General features: G+C 38.4%; 1 protein-coding gene across 1 annotated transcript in view; it reads left to right on the top strand.

Moving 5' to 3' along the window:
• The first annotated feature begins 571 nt into the window (after positions 1-571).
• LOC109431083 (chitin deacetylase 1) overlaps positions 572-25506 on the top strand; it is a 104827-nt gene continuing 79892 nt past the window's right edge. The window contains exon 1 of the mRNA XM_029862422.2: positions 572-842. Coding sequence (XP_029718282.1) covers positions 791-842 — 52 coding nt within the window. The 5' untranslated portion in view covers positions 572-790. The remainder of the gene's footprint in view (positions 843-25506) is intronic.

Genomic DNA, 25506 nt, shown 5'->3' with positions numbered 1-25506 from the left:
AGGGTATAATGTGTGTTCGGCACTTTGCGACGATTAACACAAATCCGCACATCAGCGCACAATTTGCGCGCCGATTGCCTATGCGCCAAGTTTTTCACTAGCCAAATCACTATTAATCAGTGTTTTAATGAAGTAAAAGCGTTGTTACCGTCAATAATATCTTTCTTGTACATTATTTCCAGACATAGGGAAGTCCAATGTTTCAGACAAAAAATGGATCCGAACCCTAAGAGAGATTGAGCTCTTGGCGCGAACCATTCTGACACTTGTTTATTTACATTTTGTATGGCGCACAACCCGGCGCATGGGCTGTCGGCGCACAAGTTGTTGGCCAGTATGCGGATTTCAGAAAAGATTCGCAATACCGACTGTTGCCAATCTCCTCCCTAGATGGCGCGGCACACAGACAGGAGGGAAGGCTCTCGCGCGCGCCGCGGCCGCGCCACACACCGCGAACGATCAGGTTTAGGTTCCTCTCTCAAAGCTGGGGTAGTTGAGATCACCGTGAAGCCCGACGCGACGTCGTCGTCGCCTCCTATGCTGTCTGCGGCCAGTTTAAGTCTCCCACGATCAGCGAACCGTGCTCAGTCGGTCTCGGTGTGTACGCGTCTGCAGTCGTGACTCGCAGCGCAACGGTTCCCTCGACGGTTTTCAGTGCGATTGTGTGATATTCAGGGGTGGTCACTTCCTTCAGTTCGTTCAGTGAGTGCGCTGTTACGTGTGTTACGCCTAGGTGAAGAAGTCTCGGAAGAAGTGCAGCACTCAAGGACGAGTGCCGGAAGAGCTAGGAATGCGGATCCCCGTAGCTGTAGTGTTCCTCAGTGTGGTCGCGCTAAGCGCTGGTAAATTTTGCAATCTGTTTCCCTTTAGAAAAAGAAGTGTTAAATCACCTCAAAACTGTGACACAACGAAAAAGATTCAAGAGTGAAGGTACGAGCTGACACGAAGCAGGCCATGCAGCAGACACCTTCGCCCATCGTCGTCGCAGCAACTCTAGCCCGCCGGAGCCTACTTGGATTGTTGTTGGATAAATACGTGAACGACAGGACGCGTTGAGCCACGGCCTACTGGGAGCTCGTTTTCAACTTTTTTTTTGCAAAATCAACTTCATAAAACCCCCAATCGGATCGAGTGCGCGCGCAAATGAGCTATGAACCGAAGCAGAAAAAAAAACTGGAAATCTCCAAAGAGTTTTGTAACGACAATCTTCAAGTCTTTTTTGCAATGAACCACGAAGAAAGTTACAGTTTCAACTTTCTTTTCACCCCCTTCACCGCAGCGAGCGGTGGTGCGGTGTGTCTCGAGGTCCGGAAGACTTTTGCAAACTCCCCTTGTGTGTTTCTGTGTGCGAGTGTTTGATTGCAACTTCAGGGGGCCACTGGGCTGGCTGGGATGCATATAATACGAGCGCGTCGCGTAGTGAGTAATGTGTGGACACGGCGGCGGTAACAACCGACGCCAATGGCACTCGACCAGCTCCCCGAATGGGTCCAGCCAGCCGCTCGCCATATTACGTGCTCTTTCTCCACTTATCCAAAATTGGCATTGCATAATCGAAAGTGGCAACTCTTGGGTGGTTTGGTGGTGTTGGGCTTTGGCTGGTTGCGTTGCGTAGGCAGCGATGAAGAAGAAGACGAAAACGAAAAACAATTCGTGTCAAAGTTTTGACGGAAAAGTGTTTGCCAATCTGGTAGGGCGGAGCGCCAGTTTACGGTAACGATATGGATGGAGCGGAATTTTGTCCTAAAATGCGACGAAGTTTTCTACGAAATTGGGTAACGGTTTCACGTGCACTATGAATCAGATTCATCGGCTGCTATGTGATGTTACGGAATCAAAATTTGATTGGTGGATCGTCGCTTTTTGGGTTATTTCTTGTTTGACCGATTGGCACCCTATAGCAGTTGATCTCGGTTATTGAGTTCGGTCGTGTGATTTTCAGCAAACTTGTATTGGATAAACCTGAAAGGGTCTTGTACCATTTAGCTTTTCCACAGCCATCAATGGAACTTAATTTTGAGCAGATAGCTACGCAACTTGTGGTTTCATGGAAGACTTGAACTTACATTCAATTAAGCAAAACAAAACTGCACGTGAATGGTCTCAAATTTCATCTGCAGAATAAACTCCGCTCAAAAAGTACTTTGCCGTAACCACCAAAATTTTTGAAATGCTTCCAGCACGCCAAAAATCAGCAAAAGAAATTGCTGAATTTCAGCAACATTTTTGCTGAATTTCAGCACAACTTTGCTGATCAACTGTCAAAATTGCTGGATGGTTCAGCAAGTTGAAAAATAATTACTGATACTCAGTAATTTGTATTGCTGAATGCAATCAGCACGCCAAAAATCAGCAAAGTTTGCTGATTACCAGCAAAAATATTTTGCAGTGTATGTTATCTGGACAAACGTACCTGGGCCTGGCTACCAAAATAGTTGACTTATTGCGTTACTCAAGGTTCTATTTGATTTTTAAGAATTTCTTAAGGTATAGGTATTAGGTATTTGATTTTTAAGAATTTCTTAAGAATACAAATATGGCTGCCACAATAGCCGACTTCAATCCCTACTCACGTTTTCATGAGCACCGCACTATGGCTAAAACTCCGGGCTGGCCAAAACTCAAGCTTCTACCCTATGTGTACAAATTTCTTCAAAAATTTCGCAAAATATTGCTCCAGGTGTTTGCTTCAGAGCCTTTTCTTGAATTTTCTACGCAATCTTCACCAATATATCTATAAAAAATCAAGTATTTCTCTATGATTTTTTTAAGTAAATTCAATTTAAAATGCGACCGGAAATCTATTTTAAAAGTTGCCTTTTTGAGTTTGAGTTTCGTCAGCATAATGTTAGAGCTAAAGTATTCGGGTGTGCAAAATTAAATTTGACCTAACCACTTAACTAACTAGCTAAGAATTGTCAATAAATTCAATCTTTTACACTTGGAACGGTTAGGTGTGAAGCTTACTCTTCCATTTGATGCTAAAACATTACATGTATGACCATTCTTACGAGTGTACCATATGAAAATGTAGAAAACAAGCGAAAAAGGAATTTCACCAAGAGTTCCTCCATTAATTTCTGCAGAGATTCCATCAGAAATTGCTTCATTAATTTCTGTAAGCGTTTCTTTCAGGATTTCTTCTGGTAATATCGCGTAATTCTTCTATGTTATCTCTGAAATTCGTTAAGGTAATTTTATGAAATTCCTTCAGACAATCATTTGACATACCGTGAGAAGTTGTCTATAGAGCTATCGCAGAAGTTTTTCTTCAAATCTCTCCAGGAGTTCCTCCGGTAAATCCACCAGAAGTTCCAGGAGTTATTTTTTTATTTCCATTAGAAGTTTCACTAGGATCACCATGAGTTTGTTCTGAGATTGCTTCAAGAATTCCTTCATGAATTCTTTCAGGAGTTTCTTCTGGAATACCAGTAGAAAATCTTATAGAATTTTTCTATGTAATCTATTTGAATTCCTAGAGACCAACTTTGATGTTTCTCCAAGGGTTCCCTTCTAGGGATTCTTCCAATAATAATTCTGAGAATTCTCTATTTGGATAATCTCGATTCCGTTTTATTATCTCTTACCTCTTCGGTTTGGATAACATAAGAGAGCTCCTGACCTCTGCGACTCCGGCGCAGAGTTTCTCCGAAGAGTAGAAATTTGCTTCCATTTCTCACCAGCAAGAAAGTTTTTTTTTTCAAGAATTTCTTCAATAATCTCGTCCGGGATTTCTTGTATTATTCTTTCGGGGATTCCAGCTCAACCCCCAGCAGGGATTCCTGTGATTTCTCTAAGGGCTCAGGGGTATTCGACGGGATTCCTTCAGGAATTACTTCAGGGATTTCTGCCGGAATTTGAAAATCCTGGTAGGATTCTTTCAGGTACTCTGCCCGCATTTCTTCAGGGATTCCTGCTGGAATCACCTCACGAATTCCTCCTGGTATTCTTCCAAATGCTTCTGCCGGAATATATTCAAAGAATCCTAGATCGTGGTTTCCCAAACTGTGGGTCGCGACCCCTCAGGGGGGTCGCTGGCCTTCATCCAGGGGGTCGCGAGGGACAGTCGAATATTTTACTGTAACAAACGACAAATAAAGGAATTTCTATGGGGGGTCGCGAAAAGTACGTCTGCTGGCAAAAGGGGGTCGCGCATATTAAAAGTTTGGGAAACTATGTCCTAGATGAATATTTCTGGGGATTCTTGCTGGTATTCCTTGAAAAAATCTTCCCGGGATTTTTTCAGGAACTCCTCTAAGGATTCCTGGCGGGGTTTTTTTTCAGTGATTCCTCCCAGGGTATCTTCGGTTACTCTTTCGAAGATTGTTGTCAAACTCCCAGCCAAGATTCCTGTCAGGATTCTTCTAAATATTCCACCCAGAATTTCTTTAGATACCCAAGTAACATTGTTTACATTGTTCAAATAGACTAGAAAAGGTTCTTGGAACCGTCATGAAACCAAAATAATGCCGAGATTGCCGTAGAAAACCTCAGAAGGATTCTTTCAAGTGTTCTAGTCGGCATTCCTTCAGGAACTACTGCTGGAATTTCTTCAAAGATTCCGTCTGCAGTTTCATAAAAGGATTCCATTCGGAATTACTGTTACGATTTCTTCAGGGATTCCTCCTAGTATTGTTTTAGAGATTCCTTCGAGGAATCGTTGGAGGATTGTTTGAGGTTTTCGGAACAGGATTTCTACTAGGATCCCTTTAAAGATTCGGCTTCTGGCATTCTTCAAGGGATTTCTCTAATATTTACACCCGGAATTTTTTTCAATCACTCTTTCAGGGATTCCTGCCGAGCTTGTAGCCAGGATTCCTTTCGTGATTTCTTTATGGATCCCATCAGAGATTCTGCATGGCATTAATACTGTGATTTTCTGGGATTCCTCTTGCGATTTCTACAACCCTAGTAACAAGTTTGAGTCAAATAGACTAGAAGAGGTTCTTAGAATCATCATAAAACCAAAATAAAAGGAATATGGGTTTATGACGATTCTAGAGACCTCTTCAAAACTAGTTGGTCATCAAAATATTACTTGGGAGGGAATCTTCCTCCAGCGCGAGCTAGTGCTAATAAGAGTGAGAGAGTTGCAGAAAATAGAGAAACAGAGAGTAATAGGCTTTTATTGCAGCTACAGATCTCTAGTAAACCCTGATGTCATCTAACAGTCATTTTCCTATTCTTCTTGAGTAGTTATCCTAACATCAAACGGAAAACAGCCAATCATTACAGATATTCCGACTTACCTTTACCAATGCCTCATTAGAAGGAAGCAAAAAGACGTAGACTATCGCAAAAATCTCAATTGATTTGACTTGTATTGCGACGAATTTAACCGACGTTTCGAATAATTGTCTACGATCAGGTCATAATTTTTGACCATCCTATGTACCGTAATGTCACGTAGAAGGTGTACCGGGAATTAAATTCAGATTGTGCCAGAAAGAGACGTGGACTAGACGGAAACAGAATCCGAGGGACGATTATTCAATCTTTTTTTTAATCTTCAACCACTCAACCTAAGCCGGGGCTGAGATCGAACCCATGACTATCTACTTATGAAGTGAACGTGTAACCACTACGCCACGGGTCCCGGCAACTCTTGAATGTGTTCTCGCGATAATTTCTGAAGAACCCAATGGAATTTTTGAAGTGAAGTTTCTGACGGTATTCCTTGGAAAACTGTAAAGAAAATCCCTGAAACATCTTGCCGAAATTCGTTCTGTAATTTTTCAAACTTTGAGATGATTCCTTAAAACTAGTGAAGCGAGCCTGTATTCACGGTTGAACACATGAAAAACAAACATAAAAAATACTAAGTTTTTAATAAAAAAATTAATATGAAGCTATAGGAACCAATCTATATAAATAAAAATGGAATGGTGTTTGTATGTCACGAATAGGCTTGGGAACGGGCCAACGGATCAACACCAGGCAGAACGACGTTTGCCGGGACAGCTAGTATGAAATAATGTCGTCAACCCTCTAATACCCAAATTATTGATTTTGATCTAAATATTAGTTTTCATCTAAAATATGTAAGTTCAACCCTCCTGAGATGTTAAGCCAGGCACCCCCGTTATGGCGTTGGGCACGTTCAGCAAGCCTGTCTAGGTCACATTGACCCCAACATCCTACTAGGATTAAACATGTTTTGGACGGCGTCTCTTTTAATTCGCGATTTTGCCCATTTTTTTTTAATTTTTATAATTTTTTATTTTTGAACACCCCTATTTCTTACATTTTCCTCGAAGCCTATTTGGGCTTCCATTTTTTTTAGACCAAAACATTTTGAGATTTGGTAATAATTGTTGAAACACTTTAATTTAAATATTTGTTATGAAAAATTTATTTCCCGTGTAACTTTTAGAAAAGTTATTTTAGAGTGTATTCAATTTCATCAATTTTTTACTATGATAGAATGATTTGGGAAAGATATCCAATATGTTAATAGTTGCGAATTAATACAAAAGAAACAATGACAATAATTTTCGGAATCCTTTCTTGTGGGGTTACAGTAGGAATTCTTTCCGGTACTTCTTTGTTTGGTGTTCGGAGAACTTCTGTAGAAAAGAAGTTCCTATCGCTACTACTGGTAATTCCAGGAATGCCTCCTGCGGGACCCCCTCTCAGAATTCCTTCGAAAACTCTTTGCGGACATCCTCTGGAAACTTCATAAAGTGATCCTTCTATTTTCGAAAATTTCTTCCAGAGTTCTTCCAGGGCATCTTTCCGCAATTCCATCAGAATTGCTTCCTTCTGAATTAGTTCCGGGTTTTTTTTTCGATGCTTCAACTGGAAATTTCTTCACATGATCTACCGGGATACTGGTGTTATTCCTAAAGTTTCTTCCGCAGCTCTTTTAAGAGTTTTTTTCCGGAAATTATTTCCGTAATATACCGTAATACCGTAATATACCGTAAAAAACACTGATAGTCTATACGAGAATTTCTTTCGGAGATCCTCCGAAAAAAACCCCTACTCAAAAGCAGCTACGAATATTTCTCTGTAACTCCGCCCATTTTCTTTCGATATATTCTCACATTTTCCAAGACTCAAGAAGCTACTCCTAGAGCAATCCCAACCTGCTAAAGCAGTGCTTCCCAAACTGTGCGCCGCGGTGCCCTGGTGCGCCGTGAACATCTCTTAGGTGCGCCGCAGGCTCTTGGCCCAAGACACAAAAAACAAACTCTTATTATTTAAGGCAGAATATATTTTTGGTTGTCTTTTATTGTTTAGTAAAACTAGTGTCACCTCAAACCCTTTTTTATATGCTATACCAATGTCTTGCTTTTTTTGAGGAAGAATTCCAAAGAAAGTCATTCAAAGTCATTCTGCGAACGGTTTCCGGAATTTTTAATATCCTCATGAAACATTGAAATTTTTACAAAATTTTGAAATTTCCGGAATTTTTAAAATATTTGTAAAGACCCGTAAATTGTTATTTGTATTTTTTTTTTTATTCTGCTTAGTTTTCGATTTTATTATTAACTTGTAATTCAAAGTAAATATTTCAAGAACATTTTTTGAAGTTCCTCCCATAAGGGGCCGTCCATATACCACGTGGACAGCTTGGAGGGGGGAGGGGGTTAGCGAAAAGTCCACGCTTGTCCACGGAGAGGGGGTGGGGGTTCGTCGAATGTCCACGTGGACAACATTGACATATAAATTAAGAAACAAGAATCTACAAACGAAACAGTTCTTTCATACATTTTATTTTATTATACTGTCTTTTAGTTGTAAGTTACTTCTTCAAGGAAAAAAATCATAGTATTGATTATAAAGTTTTCAATTACATTTAAAACATTGTTTACGAAAAAAAACAATATTAAAAAAAACATTTCAAAATCACTTTTTCCATTTATTTTAGAAATATAAAAAAAAAACATTTTTTTTCGGATGTCCACGTGGACATTGGGGGAGGGGGGTAGGGGTCAATGAAAAGTCCACGGTTGTCCACGGGGAGGGGGGAGGGGGTCAAAAACCATGAATTTTCTGTCCACGTGGTATATGGATGGCCCCTAATACTGTCATCTATAATTACTGTAAATCTACAGGTCTTCGAAGTTCGTGCTGTCTCAAACGTTTCGGGACGATATTTTTACTTACATCACTATCATAACTTGATTGTTTGTCTCTATCATTGAGATTTCCAGCTCTAGGCTGGTTTAGCTCCTTATCGTAAAAAATCTGCGACAATTTATGTGTCGATTTCATGCATGATTCTGAAAACCGGTTTTTATTGAGTTGAGTTTTTTGAGTTCCGAATTCAAAAACATGACCCCTCACCGTCACTGTCAGCCGTCCTGACAGCTTCTGAACAATCCATTCTTATATCTTTTTTCCCTGAAGTTTGGTTAACAAATTTAAAAGTTTTGCAATGCAATCCTAAAATTTGGGTTAAGTTCTACGATTTTTTTTCTTGAGTTTTAAGAAAGCATGAAAGGCTTATTTTACGATTTGAAATTTTGAACTGTTCAAATTATTAAAATTCTTTGTAGAAAGTTATTGGTGCGCCGCGACAAATTAAAAAAAAATAAAAAGGTGCCGCGGTAGCAAAAAGTTTGGGAACCTCTGTGCTAAAGGAACACTGGACACTGAACACTTCTGCTGGACACAGGCGTCAACTTGTGACGTAGAAGCTCTCCAAAATTGGGCAATATACTACTTTTTTAATTATTGAAGGAATTCAAGGTGAAACTTCTTTAGAAACCTCAGGCGAAACAACTAGGAATCTCTTGTTTCTTTAAATAGAGATCTTCTAAAAATCTTAAGTAGAACTTCTGAAGGTATGCGGTATGCCTGGCGAAACTCCTGAAGAAATCCGTAAAGGAATTTCTTGAGAAATCCTGGGCAAAAATCTCAATGCAGGTATTAGACGTATTCCCGGAGAAACTAGTGGAGAAATTTCCAGTGAAAAATCAATCCTCAGTAGAATTCCTAGAAGAATTTACCGGAGCAACTCCTTTAACCTTCCGTAATTCGCGCGGTTGACTACCTGCGTCAGCACCACACTAATTCTGAGTACAAAAAGCGAGATTTTTTCAACGTGTTGTACAAAATACAACAGCGCGATCGCTCGAGGGTTAAGAATTCCCGGAGAAACACTTTAAGGAATTCCCAGTGGAACTCCTGAAGAAATTCTAAAACGAAGTCTCCGGTTTCCGCAGTGAAACTTCTAGATGACATACTGGAGGAAATTCCGGAGCAACTCTGAGGAATTCTCGGAGAAACTCCGAGAGAATTTCCCATAAGAACTCGTAGAGAAATTCCTAACGGAAATTCTATGAAAATTCTTGGAGCAAACTCCCGGTAATTCTAAAGGAACTTCTAGAACAATTTCTGGAGGAACTCGTGGGGGAATCCCTGGAGAAACAGACTGTGGAATTTTTGGAGGAACTCTGGGAGGAACTCCATTCCTGGTGTAGTTCTAGGAGATCTCCTAGAGGAATTCTCGGAGGAACTCTCCGAAAAACTCCTACAGGAAATTCCATTGGAAATCCTAGAAAAATTCCCAAAGAAATTTTGAGAGTAATTCCCGAAGGAACTGCTGCTGACGGAATCGCCAGCGAAACTGCTAAAGGAATCCCTACAAAAGCTACTGGAGAAAGTTCCTCCTTACTGTATACTTCTCAAACACATATTTTCTTGGAATTTCCTGCATTTTCTTGAACCTCATGCACATAATCATATACCCTGAAATGCTAGTTTGAACTCGATAGAATAATGTTCCCAGAGGGCACACATGGAATTTACCATAGCATCAACATTTATAGAGCGTGTCAAAATCCTGTTTAAAATTTATGCAAAAATAAAATAGGCTCCTATACCAGTTTCAAATTTTAAAACAAAAATGTTAGAATTTCTAAATTTTGAAACTCCTATACATTTAATAATTTTCCTGGAGATACACTTGGGAGTCCCAGAAAGATTTTAACAGCCGTTCCTCAGAAATGTGTATTATCTAAATTAGATGTGTTCTTCTAATCAATACAATGTATTACAATGTCACCGATTTTTCCATCAACTCCGTGTTTCCTATTTTCAGTAACAATAAATCCTGTGATTTTTAAAAATTCCAAGATGTTGGTGTAGTAATTACGTGATAAGTTTGAAAAAAGTTCCAAAAAATTAATAGCTGGATTCACTTTTCGGAGATCCTATAAATTTATAAATAAAAATTCTTCTGTAAATTTAAATGTTGTGTGCGTACAGAAGTTTTTTCCACAAATTGGCTTCGATATGATTCCAACGTTTCAAATTGTACCATTATTTTTAGCCAAAAGAGTTTTCCGTGAGAGTAACATGTGGAAAAGATGTGGAAATGATCCAGTGGATTTATTTGTTGCTCAAAAATTGCAAAAACAGTAATTTTGTTGGTAAGGGAATGATGACCGTGATTTATTATTATTAGCTTCATTAAAGAAGATTTTCAGCCCATGGCGTTGGACGTCATTATAATAATCGATGCTATTTGCGCTGTAGGTATGGTATGAAAACCAAATATATTCATTGCACGGCACTGAGAACGATTCAGAGAGCCACATGTTTCTCATGCTTAGCAATAATTTTTATTGCTCCTGTTTCCACTTTTTTCTGAAGCATGTTAGCTTATAGTTCCCACTTTGGGTTGAACCGGTCAAACAGGAATCAGTATTTACTTCGTTCGGGAAAAAACGCTTTACTTTTTAACCACTGGAAGCACTGGTGAGAAAAGTTGGATAAAATAATAAACAGTAAGATTGCATTTCTTCAAAACTTGAATATTTTAAAATAAGGATCAGCGAGACAAATTGTAAAATCATTGTCCTCATCTAATACCTAGTTCTTATTGTTGCTGAAATCTCTCGGGAAAATTCTGACAAATGCAATTATTGTTCATATAATCTCATATTGTAGTCCTGTGTAAGAAAACCAGGACTACCATCTGGAGAAACAAAAACAATCGAACATAATCTGGCCTACTTGGCTATTATATTATAAGCTGTAGTTATCTATGTATTAGATATGTGATCATTTATTGTATTAATATTTCATAATTTTTATACACCCAACAAAAAAAAACGAAATTCATTTAAACCTTATGAATTCTTGCCGTAATTGTTTTTATATGAAAGTCATAAGTATACTTTATGAAAAATAATTTTCATTAGCTATTCTAATGACATTCACATAATTACATTCACATATGGCAAAAACCACAAGAAATTCATTAACCCGTCTAGTGCAATAAAGTTCTTTTTGACGTGATGAATTATAGGAAAAGTTAATTTCGTAAGCATTTTTGATTAATTGTGAGATTTTGTTGAAAAACGTTTTTTGACTGGGGACTTGGATTTGGAAACGTAAAAAAAACGCAGTAGGTAAGACAAAGTTTGCCGGAGACATGAGGCTGTTCGGGCTCGTTCGGAAGTTAGCCATCAATGTTAACTTCTTTTCCCGATCAGCCTAGATAGCTGTGTAGTGTCGGTAGCGGTTGTCTCAATCGGCTAAGAATAACACTACGGACCGCCTGATTCAGTGGTAAGAGTCCACTATAGGGCCCATATAGCCGAGGCGGTAAACGCACGGGTATTCAGCACGACCATGCTGAGGGTGACGGGTTCGATTCCCGGTCGGTCCAGGATCTTTTCGTAAAGGAAATTTCCTTGTCTTCCTTGAGCATAGAGTATCTTCGTGCCTGCCACACGATATACGCATGCAAAATGGTCATTGGCAGAGGAAGCTCTCAGTTAAAAACTGTGGAAGTGCTCATTGAACACTAAGCTGAGAAGCAGGCTTTGTCCCAGTGAGGACGTTACGCCAAGAAGAAGAAGAAGATGGTCATTGGCAGAAGAAGCTCTCAGTTAATAACTGTGGAAGTGCTCATAGAACACTAAGCTGAGAAGCAGGCTTTGTTCCAATGAGGACGTTACGCCAAGAAGAGAGAGATAAGGTACACCGGAGCAAGTTGAAATGGGTGGAGTAAGACGAAACAGCGGACAAACATGATGTTTATAAATGATGATAAACAATTTGATTGCCATAACACATTGTTTTTGATTCAAACAAACTTTTAGCGAAGGATAAATTTCCAAATTTTATTGAAATCTATTTCAGAATTTTGCGTTTCAACTTGCCCCGGTGTACCTTATACCTCTCAGAATTCCCTAGTTGAGTCCTGCCAGGATTCCTTTAGGATATTTCTCCAAAGATTCTTTCAGCTATACTTTAAAGAATTGTCCCGCAACTCCTTCAGGGATTTCTCTCGGGCTTCTTTCAGGTATTTCACCCAAGATTCATTTGAAGATTCCTTCTGGGACTGCTGCTGGATTCTTTAAAATTTTCCCCGATTTTTTTTAGAATGCCAGATTTCTCTCTGGATTCCTTTCCAGTTTTCTCATGGGATTCCTTCAGGGACATCCTTTTCTTTCAGGAATTCCTCCGTGATTCTCTCAAGGATTCCTCTTGAGTTTCTTTTGGGAACTACTCCAGTATACTTTCATAGGTTGCTCTTGGGCAGAGATGCCATATATACAGATTTATCTGTATTATACAGGTTTTTAAGCATCCGTACAGATTTCGTGTTACATGAAATACAGATTTTTGAGTTCGAGGGGCTATTTCATTTTTGTATGGGATACAGATTTTTCTCCCAAATTTTGTATGGAATACAGATTTTTGAAAAGTGTGGTACAGATTTTTCATAAAATCATCTGGCATCCCTGCTTCTGGGATTCCTTCTGGATTCTTTCAGGAAACCCTCCAGAGATTTCTTTCGGTATTTCTTCAGGGATTACTCCCGTGATTTCTTTTGATATTTCTCCTAGGCGGAACTTTTCCAGAGATCAGATTCCTACGATTTTTTTGACAATGTATATCTCCGGATCCGTAGCATTACATGAATTGCTATTCTGGAAAACTCCTAATAGCCATGTTAGTTGTCGAATGATCACGAAGAAATAAAAATAAGAGCAAATCATTTTTCTGATTTTTGGCCGCCTGGTAAGCTATAGTGGAAAACAGGTTTCCAAAAGTTGGCGCCCTTTAAATGGTGCGGCCCCATAAAATGCCTTCAGTATTGCGCTTCAAGGACATAATTTGGGTGATTTTTCCTAATCTGGAAGATAATACTTTACTATAGAAATAAAAAAAACACCGTCTTATAACCTATTTCTCTTAAGTGCATTTTTTTTTTGAGAACTAAGATGGAATTGTTCTCACTTCTTTCTTATCGTATGCAAAAAGGTTAATTTTCTGGATGAGCTGCTACTGGTAAGGGTAACGATTTGTTTGGCAATTGTGTCTAAAAGAGTCAGTACAAAACTTACTCTTATAAGCGCGTGGAAGCATAATACGGATGATTAAATATTAAGCATTGATATTCTATCATAATGCTCAAACATTATGACTGAAAACTTATGGGAGAGTTTTCGAAAAAAAATTTGCGGAGTACTGAAGAAGTCTCTGGTGATATTTCTGAAGAAATCCATGAAAGGATTTTGGAAAAAAATTCTTACAGATTCATAAAATAAATTATTGAACTAATTAGCAAAGCTTTGTTGATCTCTAAAGATATTCTTGGAAGGATGCGTGGAGGGAACCGAGATAAATTTCTGAAAGAGGACTTTCTCATGAAATCCATGGAGGGTTACTTAAAGAAACTGCCAGGTAAACTCCTGTTTGAATTCCTGGAAGAATCTCTTGAGAAATTTTTAAGAAAGATTCCTGATATCTAATGAAATTTCTAGGAAACGTATTTCTGAACCCACCCATGGAGCATTATCTGGAGAAACAAATGGATAGACATCGACTGAGAAGTTTCACAAAGAATCACCGTAGAATTTCCCAAGAAATGTCGCTGGACAGATTTCTTATAGAATTTTTGAAAAAAATTGAGGGCAAATTCTAAAAAAATATCTAAAGGAACTATAGAAGCAATCCGTGGATATTTCATGAACAATCCTTGTCTAAAAAAAGATATTTGGAGCATTCTCTGAAAGATTTTTGGATTAATTTTCAAAGTATCCCACGGAGAAATTTCTGAAAAACTAATCGTGGTTTTCTAACGTGAGGAATTTCTAGAAGTTTCTGAAAGAATTCATTGATAAAATTCTGAACAAATCCAGGCAAGATGTTCTTAAAAGATTCTTTACGAAATTTCTATAGAAATCCCTGGAGGAGATTCCAAAAATATTTCTGAAATATTTCTTATTGGAAACCAGGGCGATTTTTAGAAAGAATTTCATTGAGAGTTTCTGGAGAAATGCTTTAAGAAATGCCTAAGGAATCGGAAATAACTTTTGAAAGAAATTCCAAAGATAAAAAATGTGTAGAAATTTCTGATAAAATCCCTGGATGAAATTCTGGAACATTTCCTGAGGGTCACTTTCTATGCAAAATTCTATGGAGAACTTTGAAGTGACATTTGTTCGAATAGAAGCAAATGTTCGTCCAACATGCGTTACTGGTTAACGGCAAGCATGCCCACCACTATATACCTACATAAACTACACACTAAGACGAGCTCGGTAAACGCCGGCACCGCTCGGCAAATATTCATACTGATTCTCGGTGATAATGGGCGTTTATTAGCTGAATTTCGGCAAAAAAAATCCTGAAGCTCAGCAAGCAAACAATGCGATTACTGAGATCTCGTTGAAAATCAAGATTGCTGAGCGCTCCGCAGTGCCAAACTCGGTAAAAATTGCCAAGGTTTGGTGAAACAAATTAAGGGTGTATTTAAAATAGGAAAAGTTATGGTCGGATGACTCTCGAGAACCATTTTAGTCGGGTTGCTATCCGACATCCTGATGACGTGACCCGCCCACCGGAGCCTCCCGATTATTTATAGATTATTTTTAGCCAAAAATCTTTTCTGTGAGAGTAGCATGTGGAAAAGATGTGGAAATGATCCAGTGAATTTATTTGTTGCTCAAAACTTGTAAAAACAATAGTTTTGTTGGTAAGCTTCCCAAGTAACACACATGTTATATTAAAGTTACGACAGCGCAAGTTTTGGTTGTATAGAAGTTTATTTTACGTTATTTCAACACAATGTTAGAATTACGTAAAATAAACTTCTATACAACCAAAACTTGCGCTGTCGTAACTTTATTATAACATGTGTTTTGCTTGGGTTTAATTTTTATTGCTCCTGTTTCCATTTGTTTCTGAAGCATGTTAGCATATAGTTGTCACTTTGGGTTGAACCGGTCAAACAGGAACCAGTATTTGCTTCGTTCGGGAAAAAACGCTTTACTTTTCAAGCACTGGTGAGAAAAGTTGGATAAAATAATAAACAGTAAGATAGCATTTCTTCAACACTTGAATATTTTAAAATAGGGATCAGCGAGACAAATTGTAAAATCATTGACCACATCTAATACCTAGTTGTTATTGCTGCTGAAATCTCTCGGGAAAATTCTGAAATATGCAATTGTTCATATAATCACGTATTGTAGTCCTGTGTAGGAAAACCAGGACTACCAACTGGAGAATCAAAAACAATCGAACATAATCTGGCCTACTGTAGTTATCTATGTATTAGATATATGATAAATGATATCGTATTAATATTACATACTTTTTATACACTCAACAAAAAAACGAAATTCATTTAAACCTTATGAATTCTTGACGCAATTGTTTTATATGAATGTCATAATAATACTTAATGAAAAACAGTTTTCATAAGCTGTTCTAATGACATTCACATAATTACATTCACATATGGCAAAAAATAACAAGGTATTCATTAACCCGTCTAGTGCATTGAAGTTCTTTTTCACGTGATGGATTATTAGGAAGGTTAATTTAAGAAATTAAATTTATGACAAAGTTTGCCGAAGACAGCTATAAAGATTGAAAATAGAGAATACTTATGATCAGGTGAGTTGAAACTTGAAAGTACATTTAAAAAAAAAAGAAAAATATCAAACATATCAGCACCGGCCAGCCTTAATGGTCCATCATGACCTTGTCAATGATCAAATATCGATTACCGCATATTCGCGATATATTTTGCAACAAAATATTTTCGTTACTTGTGCTACCATCCGACACCTGAGAGGAGACAATGTGGCCCCACACTGCGTAAACTCGAACCGACCGTCACGGACAGACAGACCTCTTCGTCGTCGGTAAGAGTGACCCCACTTCTCCTCCGCACGCACGTTAATGTGTGACCATCATCCACCGACTGGTTGCATTGCATAGCCACGGTGTGTTGTGTAGAACAACTTTATAATAAAAAAATAAGTAAGTCTGAAATTTTGCCCAATGATACTTTGCGCCATTTCCTTCAATTTGCTGGGTCGGTGGAAAACATCCATCGGGGGGTCTAGAACAAAAATTTTTTTTTGGAAGTTTTTCCATGCAAAAACTGTTAAAAGAGCATAATGTAAATTATTGCATCTCCTACAAATAGTCACAACTTTTTTGTCTTTGAAGATAGAACCATAAAATTTTCAGGCGTTTCGAAGTAGTATGCCTAGATGACTGTGTGAAAATTTCATCGAAATATGTTCAATGGTTTTCAAATAATAGCAAAACTATCAAACGCATTCCTAAATACTAAGCCTAGTAGCAAACAAAATATCTATTTTTTTATATAAAACATACATGACAGATATTTAATTCTAAGCACCTTGAGTCATTATGATGGCGATAGTGTGGAAACTTGTTTTTCAAATGATGAACAGATATATAGTCAAATACATTAAAGGAAAACACACATACTGCCATTATGTAGCTTTTCACTTAAGTATTAATTATTTATTTCAAGAACGTGGTTTTGAATATAGGGGAAATTACCTAATCCTGGCCGTTTTGTTCTCTTCGTCTTTGGTTTTTTTTAAACCTATTGAACTCAGAGTTTGTCTCAAATCCTTCCCAACTAAGCTGAATTATATGACCAAGTTTCACGAAGAGTTTGACGAGTTTGACGAAGAGAACAAACCTGCCGATAATACCCATTGTCACCCTACATGGTAATTTTTCCATTTTTTTTTAAATGATTAAGGTCTTTTCTAAGTTGCAAATTGCAAGCGAAAGGCTTTAGGGGAGCGTGGCACAATAATTTGGATTACAAAAAAAAACTGCTTGTTATTTTTTCGAAAGATATGTTGAAAATATTCTACTAGTAAACGACGCCCTAACAATGATCAATCACTCTTCCTCATGCTTGGAGGTTTCAAATTACACAGAAAATATTTTTTGAGACATCATATGCAAATCGATAAGACCATTTAAATCATTGTTATCAAATGGTTTTTCCTAGGCTTTATGCTGAACAGCCTAATTTTTATGCTTAATGTAGAAACATTTTCATTCTTTCAACTATTCTTTCAATACTTATTATCAGTATTTTTTTAATAAATGTTGGCATAAGCAATAAGCATCATATTGCTATTAAATTCAAAGACAAACTTAAGTTTAGGTCCAACAGCTATGTCAAATATCGTAGAATAATTCGGAAACTATTTTTAGTACCGTTAAGTTGCCCTTTGATCGAATATTGCCCAACTGAATTCTGTTTTGAATTCAGTTCTCGTTATTGTGTCCTTCAAGACAGTTGTTTAATGTAGACTCATACCCACAACTTCAATGTTATTATGAGGTCTTTAACAGGGTTAACTTGTTTTTATTCTTTGACTAAAGTGAAATACTATTTAATTTTGAGCTTGTAAACATTATTTCCAAAATAATTTAGTTTCTCGAAACAGAGATGTTTCCCAATCCTCGAGTGCTTCTTGGCTTACCAAATAACATTCAAATATTTTTTTTAAGGGACGGCCGACATACTCAGCAATAATGATAATTTTGTTTATTATAGGATTCGTAATAGAGGCATACTTGTACTTGTGAACATGTATACGCAAAACCACTTTCTTGAAATAAATAATTAATACTTTAGTGAAAAGCTACAGAATGGCAGTGTGTGTGTTTTCCTTTAATGTATTTGAATAAGTATCTGTTCATCATTTGAAAAACAAGTTTTCACAGTACCGCCATCATGATGACTCAAGGTGCTTAGAATTAAATATTTTTTTCATGTACTAATATATAAAAAATATAGATATTTTGTTGGAGTTTTGCTACTAAGCTTAGAATTTTGGAATGCGTTTGATAATTTGCTATTACACTCAAACCTCCATTTAGGTAGGATCCATTTAGGTAAAATCTATTTAGGTCCCTCCATTTAGGTAACGTTACCTAAATGGAATTTGGTTGTGTTCAGATCAGTTGGAGTACTTAAGTTTAGGTATAAGGTTCGCTTACGGGAAAGAAGTAGTAAGTGGTGATAAGAGGATATGGGGAGGGGAGGAGGATGCAATGTTGAGATACACCCCCTAGACACCCCCCCTCCATGCAGTGTTGAAAAGTGTCAGTATCCAGCATCATTTCCAGCTGAAATTGAGATAAGCAACCATCCTTCCATGATTCAATTGATATCAGCTTCAGCATTGATGACGTCAAACCCGACATCAACCTATCATTCACCTGTTTTTATTTTGGCCACCAAACCCAATATAGACCCAACAGTAGTTCGATGTTGGTCCAACAATGGCCCAACATACGATAAAAATTGACCCGACTTTGACCCGACATTCAATAATTTTTCAGTCTGGCGGAATTTTGCAGGGTTTTTCGTGTTTCTTTATCTTTATCTTTATCTTTATTACTCATCAACAGACTATGCAAAGTCCCAATGATGTCTAACTTAAATTATAACAAAAACAGTACAATTTAAAACTATCAATCTTATCACAAACAATTAAAATAAAATCGACACGTATCTTACAGATCAAGTATTATTTGAAAAAAAAAGTTCTAAAATTGCGACGAAGCGCCTCCCTAGGTAGATGGTAGTCAAATACAGCCGCTACTCTATTGAACAAACGCTGAAGTCCGGTCATGGCGCTGTTCAAACCATAATTGTTTCGACGGAAAGGAATCCTAAACATAGCATTATTGCGCAGCAGTCGAGGTTGAACATTGATGTCTAGCTGCTCCAGCAAAGCCTGACACTCAATTCTCCCTTGGAAGATATCAGCAACGGTCAGTGCTCTACATACGTCCCGTCGAATCCGCAGAGGGTCCAGGTCGATCAATCTGCAGCGATCTTCGTATCTCGGTAGACGAATTGGATCCCTCCAAGGCAACCTGCGCAACGCGAAACGGAGAAAGCGCCGTTGTATTTTCTCAATGCGGTCGCTGCCATTGTTGTAGTTCGGGCTCCAGACTGCAGAACAGTATTCTAGTGTTGATCGCACCAAAGCACAATACAGCGACTTGAGGCAATAGATATCGGTAAACTTCTTCGCCGCCTTGAAAACAAAGCCGAGAGTTCGTGACGCTTTGTCAACAGCGTATGAAATATGCTGCGAGTATGACAGTTTTGCATCCAGCAGCACCCCCAAATCCTTAATACAATGTACTCGTTGTATAGGCGTTCCTAGCAAATTGTAGCTGTAGATTATTGTCCGCTTCTTTCTGGAGAAAGAAATAACCGAGCACTTCGCTGGATTCACCGATAGCCGATTAAGTATGCACCAGTTCGCGAAGGCATCGATCTGAGCTTGAAGGAAACTGCAGTCGGCAATTGAACAGACCCGCAGAAATAGCTTAAGATCGTCTGCGAAAGATAATCTTGGTCCTCGAACAGTGTGATTAACATCGTTGAAGTATAGAAGAAAAAGAACGGGGCCAAGATGGCTGCCCTGCGGTATACCGGAAATTGCACGAAAACTATCTGAGCGAACGTCACTTATAGTTACCACCAGTTGACGACCAGTAAGATATGTACGGAACCACCCAAGGAGATTATCGCTAATCCCTAATCTATCAAGTGTTTCGTGCACAGCTAGCCATTTGAGGGACAATTCTGATCTCCAAAAACGCCCCTGAAGCCCCTCCCCTCCTGAAACCCATCCCCCCTGAAACTTCTTGAAAGCCATCAGAAACTCATGTGGAGGGACCCAAACATGACATCATTTAAATCTCCTAGTAACTCTCCCTTCTTAAACTTCTTTGCAACCTTGTACTCCATTTAGGTAATGAACTGAATCCATTTAGGTAATGAATCCATTTAGGTAAAAATTCTATTTAGGCAGTCCCGACGCGTTACCTAAATGGAGGTTCGAGTGTATTTGAAAACTATTCAACATATTTCGATGAAATTTTCACACAGCCAACTACGCATACTACTTCGAAACGCCTGAAAATTTGATGGTTCTATCTTCAAAGACAAAAAAAAAGTTGTGACTATTTGTAGGAGATGCAATAATTTAAATTATGCTCTTTTAACAGTTTTTGCATGGAAAACCTTTAAAAAAAATTTTGTTCTAGACCCCCCGATGGATGTTTTCCACCGACCCAGCAAATTGAAGGGAATGGCGCAAAGTATCATTGGGGAAAATTCCAGACTTACTTATTTTTTTGTTTTAAAGTTGCTCTATAAACACACCGTGTAGCATCAGCATCGAATCGGTCGGACATGTTTGGGGTTGGGTTCTTCTCTGTCTGTCTGTTATTCTTGCAGATTACGTTGTGTGCTTTTTCCTCTCGGTTTCGCTGCTTGCTCAATGACCCCCCCATCCCATCATCCATCCCACACCGCCCAACTGAGACTGACCTTTGCGAAACTATTTACTGAGCTGACCGCATCGCGGTAGGCCGACCAATGGTCAACAACGAACGGCTTGCCTGATGCTGTTGCTGATGCGATGGCCTGCTTCGTTCGTTTCGGGTTTGCTGAAGAGGTTTTTTTACTGCGACTGTGTTGGCCTGCCTGGATGTTTGCAAGATTGATTAAATGAGGGTTCATCCGTTACACTCCGGCGGCGGTGGAGGTAAATAAATTTGAAAGCAAACGTCAACCCGAACCTGTCAACTGATCCGTTTACTCCGGGCACATCATAGGAAAGGAAGCACGAGAAGGTGGAAGGGGAATTCAATTTTCAGCTTTGGCTGAAAATCGCCTCCGGGGACGTCGTTCGGCCCCGGACCGGGCGAGCGATCGCAACCGGGGGAAATATGGCCTCTGATGGAATCTATTAATAATGCAAAGAATACACAACCATATTATTGCACAGAAGAAGGCGAACCAAGTGATGCGAGAAAATAAGAAATGATCTTGTGTTGCGCTGTAAACAGAAAATAAAATAACACGTGTCCTTGCACAACGGAGCAGCCAGCGTCAAGGATTGAAAAATGTTGGACCTATTTGGTCCCGGTCCGGGAAAAGCATCAGCAGCCACCCGCCAGGAAGTGGTGCTCTTGGGACACAGGGAAGCTCGAGTTCCGTTGGTACGTAGGGGAATCGGTGTGAAATGTGCCGTAGGGATAAAACACCTACCCAGTCACACTTTCAATAGGATCCAAAAGCTCTATCTTAATCTTGGTGTAAACCATAAAACATGGTCCATGATTTACTCAAGTATTTACTCATATCATGACTTTTTTGTAGGTTGTGATTATTTTTGTTTATGTTGTGTAAACTCACCATTTGAGTGGTTTTGTTTTACCGTGTACGTCAGATTGGAACATTCCTATCCAGTGTGAAAAATGTCAAATTCTGTCACGTCAAGGTTGACCTCAAGTGTCAAACTAGATCTGTTTTTGAACGCTTTGACATCCATACAGACAACAGAAACACGTGTTTGATGAACAAAAATAGAGATTTTAATTGCGACAAGAAATCCACGTGCTCCGGTGGGAATCGAACCTACGACTTCCAATCCGCTAGACGGGCGCTTCTTTCCTCCAAGCTACGGAGCCACTTGACCATCTCCGTACCCTGAAGGCACAGAACTGAACTCGATTTCACTAATGCACATGGTATGTTCCTTTTCGCAATCTAAATCTCCTCCGGATGGAAGTAGATGAGGATCTACACGTCTCTGTTATGTGGAATGTGAATGTATGTCAAAGAGAGAGAGGAATTCTTTTTAAAATTGTTGTGATATCACAACATTGCACATTTCGAGATCTTTTTTTAATATTCTTTGGTAAGCGAGTTCGGAAAACGCACTGTTGCGATCTTCATGCTATGCTTGATCGTATTTTAGAACCCTATTGACAGTATTTGAAATTTGCACGGCCTTTTTTGTTTTTCTTTTGAATCTATTTTTGGGCGGTCCACCAAAAGTCACTTTTTTTGTTAGACTGTCGTTATTTTGAACATTTTTAGCTAAGCCGAATAGCAAATAAGCCAACGAATAAAATACATTGTGGATAATCTAGATAATAACTTTCTATGGCGGCATTTCCTAAGGGATTCCCAGTGAATCTATAAAAAAAACTGGAAGAGTTTCTTCCAGCTTTTAGCCAAAAAATAGATATGTGAACTTCTCACATAATTTAAATAAATTATGTGAGTGTTTTTTTTTTTTTTAAGAAAATTCTAACAGAATTGTTAAAGCATATCTTGGTAGAACACTTTGTATAATATCTGGAGGCCTTCAACTCTTTGGAGCTGGATTATTTTGCCACTGCTGTCACAACCTTGCTGGCCTCGAGCACGATTATTTGGCACGGTTTCATCGCAGGTGTCACTATGACCCCTCCGGCTCTAAAGGGTTAAGGTGAAAGTGCAGTTACTTATCAGGGATAACTTTTTGATGAATTTTATAAAAGTTTGCTGGAGAAGTTTAATTTATTTTTGAAATTTGTGAAACTTTAGGATTTCTATTATTTCCAAAGTAAAATCTTCTGTTGGATGTTAGCATAGAATATTTTTTCGACAGAAAATATACGATGAATTAAGCCTGACATTTATCCATTATTTCAACCGAGAACATATCGAGGAGCATTCTTTAAAAAAACTCTGGAGTTTCCAAAAACTTATCAACTATTCCCGAAGATATTTGCCTTGATTTTATGCAGGAAGATGTAAAAATTGAGAAATGGTTCCGTAAATATGTTCCTGTTCTCTTCCTAAAACTCAACATGAAATTTCTTCATGTGATATGATTTATGGCAAAGATGTAAAAATATTAAGCAATGGGTAAGAAACAGAAAACTTTAAAATTATAGAATTAAGGCATTTTCAACATATTTTTTTCCATGTTATCCCTAAAAATTTCTCGACAAATGCTTTTAAGAAATTGTCTGTTTTTTCAACAGTTCATTCTTCTAGAAATATTGCAAAAAAAAAACAAATAATGAAAGTGGCTATTATTATTTTTTTCAGATACAACAATATATTGTATTGAAAATAGAACCTGACTTTTGGCCTAAAGCAATTTTTTCCCTCACAACAAAACTTAATACAGGTATTACCGAGGTTTATTCTAGTGGTAACCTTGGGAAAGCTGATAAGAGATTCCTCAAGTATTTTTCTCAGACGTTTTTCTAAGTATTTCATTAATTTGTGAATCTTAAACTACTCTGTACTATCGCTGAAGAAAATCCGCGCAAAATTTTGGATTTATTTGAGAAAATTATGTCATGTGCCTAGGGCCCATATAGCCAAGGCGGTAAACGCACGGGTATTCAGCATGACCATGCTGAGGGTGACGGGTTCGATTCCCGGTCGGTCCAGGATCTTTTCGTAAAGAAAATTTCCTTGACTTCCTTGGGCATAAAGTATCTTCGTGCCTGCCACACGATATACGCATGCAAAATGGTCATTGGCAGAGGAAGCTCTCAGTTAATAACTGTGGAAGTGCTCATAGAACACTAAGCTGAGAAGCAGGCTTTGTCCCAATGAGGACGTTACGCCAAGAAGAGAGAGATGTCATGTGCCATAATGAAGTTGTTTTGATGGTAGATCACGATTTCCAACCACCATTTTTTTGTCTAGAGTATAGTCACTTGTCTGCAATCTATACGTCACTCATGTGATTCCTCCAGGGAATTACAGTAAGGACCCGATTTTGTCAGCTCCATTTTGTGACAAACTTTTTGCTCTCGTTATCTTACGGGCAAACTTAAACAAATTCATCCATGTCTATCATCAAACTACAGCTAAAGGGCAGAACAAAGAGGGATAAAAAATTTGAAAGAAGAGCAAAAAATGTTTTCCGAAAAGGGGCTGACAGGATCGGGTCACTTATGTACCCCATAAACTTCTGCAGAAAAGAAACTTACTGTTGTTCCTCTAGGAATTCTGGGATTTCTCCTGAACTTTCTGCTGGGACTCCTCTGAGAGGATGACTCATCCAGGACTTTGTCTAGTTCTCCAGAAGCTCCCGCTGGGATTTTTCTGGAATTCCTACTGCGACTTTTTCACTGAGAGCTTTTGAGATTCTCTCAAAAATTTTGCTAGGATTTTTTGCGAGTTCATCCTGTGATTTCTCAAGACATTTGACCTAGGGTTTCCGTTTGAATTTCCAGAAACATTTTTCCAGGGATTTCATGGAATTCCTGCTGGGATCCAAAGTATTTCTACAGGAACTGTTATTGGGCTGCCTCTTGCAATTTCTTCTAAGAGTCCTCAAGCAATGTCTGCCCCTTCAAAAATTTCCTCAAATATTCCACCAAGATTTTTTCAGGAATTCCAACTAGCATATGATGTTGGGATTTCGCCAGGAAATTCTGCTGGGATACCTCCAGAAATTTCACTTGGAATTCCAGACATTCCATAGGAGTTCCCGAAAATCCACCTGTGATTTCTTCAGAGATAGCCCTCAAAATTCCTTCATGAATGTCTGAAGAGATTTTTTCAGAGATTTAACGAAATTCCTCCAGGGAATTGTACACTACAGTAATTCCTGTTGAGGTTTCTACAAGAATTTCTGTTGGAATTCCTCCAGCAAACTCCTGCTTGGATTCCTCCCAAGGGGTGACTCCTCTAGAAACTGCTGGAACTGCTCCACCGATTTCTTCAGAAATTCCTCCGGGGAGTCCTCCCCAGTGATTTCTCCCGTTATCCCTCCTTTCGTATTTATGCTCCTCTATACAACATTCTAACCCAATATCATACCCGATTGCTGCTTTTTTGTTCTTTCAAACATATGTGACCTCTAGAATAGTTCACTCATAATAGTTGTCTGTTGATGTTATTATAAGCAAGAATCCATCCGGATCCCAAACGGGTGGCACTGACGTGTAAATCATTTCATAAATCTCGTCTCAGTGGAAAAAGAAATAAATTTTGCTTCTTTTTCCTGCGGAAGCTCCTATTAGTATCATCAGAGTAGCAGCTTCTTCAGAAATTACTAGTTTGATTTCTCATGAAATTCTCCAAAGATTGACCCATGCATTTCTGCAAAGATTTTTGCAAGAAAATTTTCCGGTGGTTTCTCTAGGAATTTTGGAATTCCTCCTAGAATTTCTGCTGGAATTGGGTTTTTTAGGGGTATTCGGATTATTTCATAATCGGATTCTCCGCCCAAAAATTAATCGAAATCCAAAATTTCATAATTTTTGGAGTCCGGGAACTATTTTTAAAATGCATTTAAAGTTTGTATGGGGAAATTTTTTTGTTCGGGTCGAACTGTCACTTTATCGATTGAACTGTCATTCTATCCACGAAAATTAAAACTGTTTTGTTCATTTGACCATCAAAACAAAGGT

This window comes from Aedes albopictus, chromosome 1 (genome assembly GCF_035046485.1).
Source record: "Aedes albopictus strain Foshan chromosome 1, AalbF5, whole genome shotgun sequence".
In the NCBI taxonomy this organism is placed as follows: Eukaryota; Metazoa; Arthropoda; class Insecta; order Diptera; family Culicidae; genus Aedes; species Aedes albopictus.
This window is presented reverse-complemented; position numbering and strand designations above follow the sequence as displayed.